The sequence below is a fragment of the Aptenodytes patagonicus genome, chromosome 13 (genome assembly GCF_965638725.1).
Source record: "Aptenodytes patagonicus chromosome 13, bAptPat1.pri.cur, whole genome shotgun sequence".
Taxonomy (NCBI): Eukaryota; Metazoa; Chordata; class Aves; order Sphenisciformes; family Spheniscidae; genus Aptenodytes; species Aptenodytes patagonicus.
Genome location: NC_134961.1, coordinates 5,126,349 through 5,137,687, shown reverse-complemented (window position 1 = coordinate 5,137,687; position 11,339 = coordinate 5,126,349). Strand labels below are relative to the sequence as shown.

Here is an 11,339-nt window from a genome sequence, read left to right as displayed (position 1 = left end):
CATGGAAATGCCTCGAACACCTTGGCGAGCCCTTCTGTCTTCATCCCTGGGGAATTATACGAGATTTTTTTTCCCCACAGAGAGTATTTGAATAAGTGTCTAAATTTTCCTCTGGACCCAAGCCCCTCTGCGGGGGACACAGCAGGTTCCCCCGGCATGTCTCCATCCCACTGGCCCCCATTCCAGCGGAGGACAGTGTGGCTGGACCCAGTGCTGCCGTGCCCCCCCCCCATGCGGTGCAGAGCTCGCCCCGTGCCCAGCCCCGCGATGCCGTGGGGCAGTGCCGCATTACGGCCCCTCTGATAACGGAGCCAAACCCGCGGCTGCCCCGTGCCCCCGTGTGAAAGGTTAATGCCGGGGCTGGGGCAAGAGGCGCCATAAATCAGGCAGCTAATCTCGGTTTAGTGGAAATGAAATATTTAGCTTAGGGAAAAGATTTACCGTCTAATCTTAATGAAATGAAGTCAAGAAAATAAAAAAATAAGGTGCTTTGGAGACCAGGTTTCCCAGCTGTGGGGGTGCCGGGGAGGCAGGGGCAGCTCCGTGTGCGCTGCCGTGCGTGATACGAGCTGCTTATCCCGGGGTCTCCCATCCGACGGGTTTGCTGCCGAGCAAGAACTTTTGATGCTTTTAATAACTCACTGAAAGGTGGTGAGCGGCTCCCGGGTGCTCTGGATTGAGGGGGTGCTGTGAATTCGTGTGGGTGATTTCCGCACGGCTCGAGCTGGTTTGGTCCGTTGCTGGCTGAGGAGGGGTCTGGGGTCTGCGCCCCGACTGGCACCCCGGGACTGGGGAAGGGCTGTGCAGGGGATTCGTGCAAGGAGGGGTCCCGGCTCCAGCGCTGGCTCCAGGGATGGGGTGCTGGTGTGGCTGTCTCACTGTCCTTGGGGCACAGGGTGGCCACCCCCGGGCAGCGGTCTGTGTTGGTGCAATTTGGGCGAGCGGACCTCGTCTGAGCTGACCCAGCGAGCATCCTGGGGCTCGTCCTGCGGGACCACACTTGCGGGCACGTGGAGCCGTGCGAGAATGGGCTCGGGACTACGCGGGTACCCATCAGCCAGCCCGGGCGTCCCTGTGAGGCTATGCCCGGCTCCTGTGTCCCCGGGGGTTGTTTCCACCCAAGATGTGGGGGGCAGTCCTGCACACCCGTGCACCACGAGCTCACCTGTGCCTCCCGCCCTGCAAAGCCCGGAGGAGAGCTGCCGAGAGGAGCCCCCAGAGGGGCTGGGACGAGCCCCTTCCCTCTGGTGATGGTGGTGCCCATCGGCCAGGGACTGGGGAGGGATGCTGGGGGCGATGCTGGGGGTGATGCCGGCAAGGGTCCCCAACACTTGCCTCACCGGCAGCCCCGGGCCCCGGCAGGCTGGCCGAGCCCTGCCATGGGGTGCATGGCGGTGGCCCACCGTGGGTGACTGCGTGGCCCCTGCCACGCAGAGCCAGGCGGCCAGTACGTCCCCGTCTGCCACTGACCCTCGCGCTGGCCTGATTGGATCTTCTCTCTGCACCAGCTGTATTTATTTTCGGGCCGTTGCTGCTGCTGGCTGTCCTCCCTCCCTCCCCTGCCTGTCCCCTCCCCGGACTCCCCCCGGGGTTTAACGTGCTCCCTGCAAGGTGCTGCAGTGCAGCGTAACCCAAGGCCCCCCGACTCAGCACACAGATCGACCTGGGGCTGCAGACACCTCTCCTCCTCCCGTCTGTCCTCGGGCTGGGCTTTTTCCAGTGTTGGTATTTTTTTTTTTCTTTTTAGCTCAAATGGATTTCATCCCATTTGCCCAGAATTAAGCTCCTGCAGATTTTAATTTGCTGACATTTTCTTCATCCGTTTGGTTGTGGATAGCAGGGATAATGCACGTGCTGCGCCGGTTCCTCCCCGCTCCCATCCCCTGCCCATATGGCTCGTATGTGTAGTAAAGTGCACAATTGTAGTTCTGCTCAAGAATGATGAAATACGGCAGCGAGGGGGAAAGATGAGCTGTCTCGGGTGAGTAAGAACGGACCTTTCCTGGGAGCTGAGGGGGCTGGGAGGGGAACGGGTTTAAAGCAGCTTAATTCTCGAATCTAGCAAACGCCAGCACCGCAAAAATGAGATGTGCTAAAAGTTAATTAACTCTTAGCATCCGTCTTGCATCAGAGCTGCTCTCATCAGGGGCTCCGCGGGCATCGCAGCTCTGCCGGGGAGAGGGAAATCTCTTATTTTGTGTTATTCCATCACCTACAAATGCCAAAGCCCGGGTCTAGTCCCGGGGGAGCCACGGGGTTTATCTCCCCTGCTCTCCATGGCCGTGCCAAGCATGTGTGCAGGGGTTGTGTGCATCTCGCACTGGCGTGGGGAGCGGGTTATTTTGGGCAGGTCGGGGTCCCAGAGGCATGCACCTCTTGGCACTGCTCTTATTTCCGAGCTGTTTTCAAACCAGGGCAGAGCTGCGATTCCAGCAGAGGAACGGCGCCGGCTCTGCACCCAAGTGCTCTGCAGTGCTGTCGCAGCGGCCGCCGGCTTTTCCCCGGATTCTGGGGGCCGAAGTCGCCCTCCGAGCCGAGCGGTACAGGTGGGATCCTCACCTGCGTTGCACAGGGTTTAGCACTTGCACACCACCGCGTGCCGGTTGCCGTCTCCCTTTGCACTGTGCGTTTCCCCCGCGCTGGCGGCAGCACCGGCGGTGCCCGTGCCAGCATTGCACCAGCTCCCGGCAGCGGCGTTTAGCTTTGGAACATCTGTTTGCAGCAGAATTGGGGAGCGATGGAAACGCAGATCCCCTCCTCCCCACTGACCTGCAGTGTTAGAAAAGCTGGTGCATAAAACACCGGCGTTGATGCTTACACGGACATCGTCCCATTAACCTGGATTTAAATAGCAGGATGCGTGTGTGCGCCGGAGCATGTCCAGCCGTATTAGTTCATTAGATGGTAACTCTCGGGCTGTTCAGACTGCTATATGTTGTCATGGATCTCCTTTAAATCACGTCGTGCTTCACTCTGCTGCAGGGAGAATAGTTAGGGGTAGTTTGCTACTTCGCTGCTTTGGTTACAGTCCGTTTGCTTCCCGACCAGCCTCTGCTCCTGGGGGAAAACCAAAGCGTGCAGCCGGAGCTGCCGTCCCGCGGTGGCTGGGCCGAGGCGAGCGCCGCTTTGATTGCAGTCACTTCTGATCCCTGACAAAGATAAACTCGCTGCCCGTCGGGGGTTCCCTAATTACGGGAGAAATTCTACCAAGTTCATTTTAATAATGCCCCAAACACAATCTATTTGTCTCAGCTTGTATTTCATGGCAATAAAATAGCTTGGCATGTTCCCGTATTAAAATACTCCAGCCATCTGTGACTGTCTCTGGATAAGAAATTTCATTTTAGCCATCAGGATTTATATATTATGGATTGTGCTGCTTCCCCCCTTGACCCCCCCTCCACATACCCGCTCCTCCAAGGCTGGGGGGAGCTTTCTGGCTCTCTCGGGTGCGGATGCAGCTTGCAGCCTGGGTCCCCCCCCCCGAACCTGCGTCGCTCTGGCTGCTGCCTGATGCAGCACTTCAAACTGCAAGCGGACACTGTCCTCCCGCCTGCGGTCTGGGCAGACCCGCTGTGAAACCGTGCAGACGGCAGGACGGTAATAGAGGAAAAGCAGCTCTTGTTTGCTTCCTTTTTAAAAAGCCCTAATCTGATAGCTGGACGTATGGTCAACTGCCCAAAAATGGGAATTAGGGCAGCAGGAAAAAAATGTGCCAGCGGTGAAAACAATTGGGAGTGGAGTTCCTTTTGTACTGGCTGAGTTCAAATAGGTCATGACCAAAATGCCTCGGTGCAAAATCTCCTGTTAGGAGATTAATTTCTTTTGACAAATCGAACTACAGCTGTAATGCAGATTATTTTAGCCTGGCCCGCTTGCACACCACCGCTGATTTGTAACTTTTATTTTGGGAAGTGGTTACTTGGTCCGAGTGTTTTCCAGTATCTTAAAGAAAACATGGAAAGCTGCATTTGTCCCGGTGTTCCCAGCAGAAAGCAGGTTGGGGGCAGCGCCTCTGCTGAGGTGACTGCTCTCTGCGGCTCCGAAAAGCGGGGGGGTGACAAAACTCCCCGTGCCCCAGGGTGGTGTGGGGTGCTGGTGCAGGGCACAGGGTGCGCGGGAGCTGCTGGTGGCCCCATGTCTCCCCGGCGCAGCGGCTGGCAGGGTCCCACGGGTGCCACAGGGGGTCTGGGGGCCCAGCCGTGAGGCCGGGGCTGCACCCACCCACCTGGCCACCATCCCCGATACCCGCCGGGCGATGCTGGGCAGGATGGAAGCTGCAGAGAAAGCCTTTCGGGGGGTTTCTTTGAAGGTCTCCGTGTCCCTGGCAGCTGACGCTGGTTTTGGGAGAGGCAAGAGCACCCCGGGGCCCCGGCGCTCAGCTGCTGATGGGGAAGGTGATGCCTGGCCGGGCACGGGCTGCGGTACTGCTCCGGGGAGGCTCTTACCTGCAGATAACACATCAATCGTTACTGGAGCCGGTGCAAGGATGTGTCATGAGAGCGTGACCCTCTCCGAAAGCTGCCGTGTGGGGCTGGGGGTTTTGAGCTGTCCCCAGGGATGAGTGGGGTGGCTGGGGAAGGGCTGCGAGGGGCTCCCGGCCCCAGTGCACGGCCATTGCATCCCACCGCGTCTGCGCTCCTGGGTGGAAAAGCACCTTCATTCCTATTTAATGATAACAACGGTCACATCTGCAAAACATCTGCAGCCAGATGAGTGATTACCGAGCCTCCCATTACTGGGGATAACGGGATAACAGCCCCTGTGAAAATCGCAGGTCCGCGCTCGCTGGCGGGCTGGAGTGAGTCCCGCTCGTGCACGGGAGTTCGGAGGTGCCACGTCCCCCCGTGGCTGTCGGTGCTGCCGGGGCTGGAGGCCAGTGCAGGGCTGCCGACACCCCTACCCATACCCGCCGAGGTAACAGGGCGATTAGGCTTGAGAGAATCTGCGCAGGTTCATAAGCAGATGTCCTTTTACGTGGGTAAAGCTGTACAGGAGTTTTCTCTCCCCAAAGCGTGTGAATTTTAGCATTGTGGCACGCTGTCGGGGCAGAAGTGCTTTTCCAGACCGGTAGCTGTTTGCACAGCACAGTTCAGACATAATCCAAGTGTAGCTCAGTGTTTTAATCTACCCTGGGACGTGTTTTTCTGCACAACCGACAGACTCTAGGTCAGGTCTTTGCTAGTTGTTTTGGGGCTAAACCATACATTTTTCATTTTTCCTTCCTTTGCTACCTGGAGATTGTGTCTGATGTTGGCAGCTCTGGAAAGCTTCACATCCTCTTCATCAAACGCCAGTGCTGTGTTTAAAGATGGCGTTATTTGAATTAAAGATGTTTTTTTAATCTCCTATCCCTAATGCAAAGCGCTGCTGTGTTACCCTGGTGGTAAACGATGCTCTGCGGCTCGGGGGAAGGTTTGGGCCCATGGCTGTGGTCCTGGTCCCGGTCCTGGTCCCGGTCCAGCCTGGGTGGCTCTGCCTGTGCGCCCGCAGCCGCGTACCCGCCGCTGATGCCGTTTGCCTTTAAGGTTTCTCACCCATTACAACAGCATGTAATTTAAACAGAAGCACTTTAGAAGTCAACTAATTAGCACCAGGGAGGCATCCCCCCGGAGTTCGGCGCAGAGCCGTGCCCTCCTTTCTGTTACGAGATCGTTCCAGCTGGAAATTACAGTGACTGCAGTTTTTAGGGAAAGCGAGAGGCTTCATCGCTGCGAGCCGGGGCAGAGCTGGAGCAGGGAGGGCAGAGCAGGCGCTAAAGCCAAATTGATAAAAAATAGGAGGCACTCGGTAGATGGTAAACCTCCGCCCGGGACTGAGAGCGCGGTGGGGAGGCGAGGGCGAAGGGAGGCAGGGACTCAGCCCAGGTAAAGTTTGCCGGCGAGCCGGCCCATCTGGCCGCCGTCCCCGCGCACCGCGGGGGTGCCAAGTGGCAGGGGGGCACCGGCTGGCACGCGGTTTGGTTGTTGGATCCGGCCGCGTCGTGGGCGTGAGCCGAGGCTGAGACTCAGCTGCATGAGGATCTGAAGCATCTCCCTTTTGTTCCCACCGCACCCTGACAAATGGGAAAGGACCGGAGCTTCTCTCGGCATTTTCGGTACGTCTCTCTGCTCCGCTCCTCCGCGCGGCGTGCATGGCGTTGGATGCGTTGGGAATGCCTCGCACCCCGGCAGACGTCCCCGCGACGTCTCTCCTGCCTCTCTGAGCTGCGGGGACCCTGCCTCCCGGTGCCGGTGTGGCCCTGCTGCCAACCCGCGCCCACCGCAGCGGCGGCACGAGGGTTGGGGGGAGCCGAGCAAAGCTCAGATGAAAAATTGGGGGTGGGGGGCTGGGGAGAGGCAGGAAGAGCACATCTGGGTCTGCTTTGTCTCCATGACTGTAGTCCACCAAAGGGATGGGCGGTGAGGATGGGGGTTTGGGGTACTGCGTGGTGCAGGGGGTGCAATGGAGCGAGGGCTGGGGACCCCTCGCTCCCAGCCCCGGCTGAGCGCGAGCTCTGAGCAAACTTGGGGCTGCTTTCACCTGCTCCCGCCGGGGCCGGAGCTGCCGCTGCTGCCCTGCTCGAGGGGATGCATCCTGCACCGGCGAGTCTCAGCACCCAGCTCGGGGTGGGACTGTTCGGGTGAGCTCAGCGCCCATCGCAGGACCTGTGCCCTTGTGAAAGGTGGTTTTCCACGGCGCTGGGCTGGTGGGGGAGGCAGCTCTCAGCGAGCGCAGGCTACAGAAATGGGACTGTCCGCTCAGAGGTGAGCTGCAAGTGACCCGCCTGGGAGTTCTAAAAACAGTGAGTGTGACCGAGACCAAGATTTGCTAAACATTCTCTGCTGAAGTGAGCCCCAGAGCAGGGAGCCGAGCGGCTGGGGACGGGCGTGCTGGCAGACGGGCTCCTGCCAGGCGGTTTCCCACCCTCAGCAGTGTGCCGCCATCTCGGCCGGGCTGCTTTGGAGAGGGAGCGAAGGCGAAGCAGCCTGCAGCCCTTTGGGGCCTCTCCCGGCCTGGAAAACGCCCTGAATTCACAGTCCTGTTAGAGCAGACTGAGCCCTCCCGAACGCCGTGTGCCGACACCGCTGCAGAGGAGGGTTAGTGCACTGGGGCTGGGGAGCAGAGGCAGGGCTGCAGTGCCCAGGGCTGGGGACGCCTTTCCCATCCCCTCTTCAACAGGGAACAGAGCCAGAGCTGACCTGGAGCATGAAAGGAGGAGGAGGAGGAAGCTGAAGACACGAGGTCAGCGCTGCACGGCTCCCAAGCCCTCCCACGGGCACGTGCAGCTTGCAGGGCTGCTGGGACAGGGGGTCTGCCCCTGGTCTCAGGCTGACCTCTGCAAACAGGGTGGGGGGCATCCGTGCTCCTTGCGCCTCAGTGGGACTTGCTGGGAGAGGGAAAACCCAGCTGGGTGCTGCTCCTCGGTGCCACACCGATGGGCAAGGCCAGTTTTATCCCGCGGTATAGCAGGGCGCTGCAGAAATAGTTGCGGTTTCCCACTAAGCACCAGGCACCATCTGCCCTGTGCTGGTGCCGGTGCCAATGCTGGTGCTGGTGCATGCTGCGTGGGCAGCATTGTGCTGGAGCAGACGACAGGCTAAGGCGTCAACGCTGTCTAATGCCACCCCATGTGCTGCCTTTGGTGGGTCCCTTCATTAAGGACCAGACCTGAGCACGCACAGTTCGGAGGCCAGCACCCGCTGAACCGCAGGGCGTCGGGGAGCTCGGGGGATCCAGCCCCCAGCAGCGCTGCGGCACGGGGCCACCCCGGGCTCCCCGAGGCCGCACTGCAAATTCTCTCAAAGGGTTCTGCAGAAGGAAACTATTTTGCATGCTTTAATAGGGTTATTTTTACCAGTCACTTAGCTCCTCTCCTTGCTAAGACACCGTTTTACTTCTAACACTGAGTCAATTCGTGGTGAAACCCTTAAAGCATGTCCTTGTGCCTGGTTACTGAGCTAGCCGTACTTTGCTCCTCAACCCTGATGTTTGCCAGCCTGCAGGCGAAGTAGCAGTCAGTGCAAAGTGGGACAGCCCTGCTGGAACGAGCAGGGCCAATTTAATTTGGCCAACTTAAATGGGAGCGTGCTTGTTTTGCCTGCAAGGAACCAGGACTTTTCCCAGGGCAGAGGCGTGGGGTCCTGCCGGGACTCGCTGCCATCGTGCTGTGTCTTCCCCTGCCACGGGGCTGCGGCAGCCTGCGTTCCCGCAGGAGCCTGCTTACAGCTGGATGAACTATTTATTAGCATGATTTCACTCTTTTCTAGTTGCTGCTAAATCACAAATTGACTGTGAATTGTACCAATGTGTTACTTATTTTAAATTATCACCAAATGCTTTGCATGAGCATATGTCAGCCTCGGGATGGCTTGCGATCTGCCTGCTCCTACTCAGCGTGAGCATCAGCTCTAATTTTGAGTTCTGCCTTTTGTTGGAGGGAAATAGAGATGTCCTGGTCCCGGTAGATTTGGGATTTGAAGCATCCCCCTCCTTCTCCTCTGGCTTCACCCAGGGTTTCGGGTTCCTTTGGCAAAGTTGCCCGAGGGATGGGGGAGACCCGCGGGAGCCCCCCACCAGCCGCAGGCTCTCCAGCCGTGCTTCGTTAGCAGCCGGCCATTGTCACAGCCATGTCACGCTGGCAGCAGGAAGGTGCAGCCCCTCGGAGCAAGTTGCTCTGTGTCCTCTGACACCAGCTGCGAGTTTGGCCCGGTTAGTGCGCCCCGGGAGATGTGCTCCCCGGGCGGTTTGGAAGTGATGCTCGCATCCCTCCTCCGCCGCAAGTGTCGGAGTTTGTGTTAATGTAGGGAGCGCGTTCTCATGCGCCACGAGGTGAAGAGCACTAATGAACCTCACAAGATGGTATTGTCTAACGAGCAAATGCAGCTGCGACAGGCAGGCCGGTACGGGTGCAGGGAGGAGTTGCTATAGAAACACGCAGAGCTCCTCCAGAAGCCCCTAAATGTGCAAACGGGAGGGTAGGAGTAGGTGAGCGGGGTGTCAGCGTCTCACTGTTGCGATGGCAGAAGGAAAAGTAAAAGAAAAAGCGTTTCCCCGTGTTACAGGAGTGAACCCCCCGCCAGGGTGGGAGCGGTGCAGACGCACCCTCCTCGCTCCCTCCCGGGATCCCGCTTTGCGCTCGCTGTGCATCCCCTGAGGGTCCCGGGGGGTCCTTGCGGGGAGCACAAAGGCCACTTGGCTGCTGGCAGAGCAGCTCCTACCAGACAGAGGGGAGGTGAACTGAAACAGAGCAAGTTCCCAGTGGTGTCCCCTTGCCTGCAGCGTCACTGTGCCCATCCTTGTCCCCGCAACGCCAGCATGTCCCAAGGGGCGCGAGGCTCCTGCCTGGCAGTGGCGGGAGGTGGAGGGGTGGCAGAAGCCGAGGATGGAGCCCAGGAGAGTGGAGTCCAGGGCTCCCAGCAGAGGGGCTGGGGCAGGAGATGGGGAACAATATTTTGGGGGTCCCAGAATGTGTTGGGGAAGAAGCGGATCTGGAGGAGGCGGTTTGGCACTGGCAACACGGGGGGCACCTGCACGTTGGGACCCCTGGCCGTGGGTACCACGCAGCAAGGAGCAGGGTCGCAATGGGATGGGCACTGCGGGGGCAAGGGTCCTCCCCTGCCCGGCCGGCTCGCCGGCTGTCAGCACGGGGGGAAGCAATTAATCTGGGACTCGAGCTGAACCTCGTCATCAGCATAGCGGAACCAGCAGCTGAAGGGGTCCGGGATGGGATGCACGAGGAGGAACTGAGCTGTTTGAATCGGTCTCTGTGAGTAGTGCACTATGGAGGGGTCTGACCTCCTTGCCCCGATGGAGCCACGCACGGGACGGGGCAGGAGATGCAGCTGGTGGCCCCGGCATCCCCGGCGTTTGCAGCTCCAGGGAGGACTGAGGCCAAGAGCGCACGAGGGGCTGGGGCTGCTCTGACCTTTCCTTTCCCAGGTATGGCTGGATCCAGAGCTCTGGGCCATGGCCGCTCCAGTCCCACTCCTCACTCCCCTCTCTTGTCTTATTTTTCGAGGATTTTCATCCCCAAGAAGCACCGGCAGCGGTTTGACGAGGTGGTGTCGCAGAGCCTGATCAGTAAGCTCTGCCGCTCCAAGAGCGAGCAGCACAGCAATCGGCTGCGGCGCAGCCGGAGCGAGGACCACCAGGAGCGGCTCCTCGTCTCCACCCGTGCCAGCTCCGTGCCCCGCAGCCACGAGGAGGTCAGCAAGAGCCTGCGGAAAACCACTTCGCTCATCACCAGCAATGTGGCCTCGGGGGCTGCCCGCAGGTAACACCTCTCCTGGACCCCCTCGAGTTCCCAGCGGCAGCGTCTGATTTGGCATGGATGGCAGTATGGGGGAGGGATGCCAGGGAAAGGGGGGAAGGCACTGGGAAAGGAGGTGTCTCCGATGTGCAGAGTGGGTGAAATCCTCCTGGGAGGAGGATGGACTCGATGATCTTAAAGGTCTTTTCCAACTTAAATGTTTCTATGATTCGATGAACAAAGACCTCTCCCTCTCAAAGGCTGGGCATGTTTGCACCTCTTGTCCCAGCTCCGGACCACCCTTTCTGCCCCCTCGCTGTTGCAGGGCTGGCTGGGACGAGCCCCGTGTGGAGCTGAGACGGCACTCGCAGGCTGCGAAGGGATGTCGGCTCTTGCGCTGGGTGGGCTGCAGGGTGCCTGGCCGTGCCAGCGGGCTGCAGGGTACCCGGCCATGCCAGCGGGATGCAGGGTACCTGGGCACAGAGCAGGCTGTATCGTCCTGCCCTGCCCCGGCTGGTGTCTGGGTGCGAGGCCGCGGGAGGAAGGACGGACGATCCCTCGTGCACAGGGGATTAACCCGTTTCCCGCTGCCCATATGGCCAGACCTCAGCAGCCCCGGAGGGCCAAGGAGCCCTGCCGCACTGGCGGTGGCTCCTGCTTTGTTCCCAGCCCCGTCTCACGAACAAGAGCGCAGGATTTGGTCTGCCAGCACAGCCAGGGAATCCTCCTGGGAGAGACTGCGCTGTCACAGGCACATCCCGAGCTATTCCCCTGCCTCCAGCTGGTATCTCCAGGGCATTCGGCTGCAGCACACCTTCCCGCCAGGATAATTTTTGGTGTGACTTATCCAAAATCCAGTTCCAGCACAGTCTCCCTCCCTGCCAGCGTAGGATCGGTCCCTACAACAGGTTTTCTGGTTGTAAATGATCTCGGTGATGTTGCCTTCCCCCAGCTCCCTGCGGGGAACAACGCCCAGCTCCAGTCAGCCTCCCAGCAGGGAGATTTCCTAACGCTCCTTCCAGAATTTCCTAGCTGAATTTAATTTCTCTCTCATCAGCCTACGAGATCTTTGCCCCCCTAAAACACAGTCTCTCTTATTCTATATAAG

The 11,339-nt window shown here is 59.4% G+C and overlaps 1 protein-coding gene across 1 annotated transcript in view; it reads left to right on the top strand.

Moving 5' to 3' along the window:
* Positions 1-1,967: 1,967 nt before the first annotated feature.
* The window catches only part of GRID2IP (Grid2 interacting protein), a 33,431-nt gene continuing 24,059 nt past the window's right edge, over positions 1,968-11,339 (top strand). The window contains exons 1-2 of the mRNA XM_076350846.1: positions 1,968-1,981; positions 10,001-10,255. Coding sequence (XP_076206961.1) covers positions 1,968-1,981; positions 10,001-10,255 — 269 coding nt within the window. The remainder of the gene's footprint in view (positions 1,982-10,000; positions 10,256-11,339) is intronic.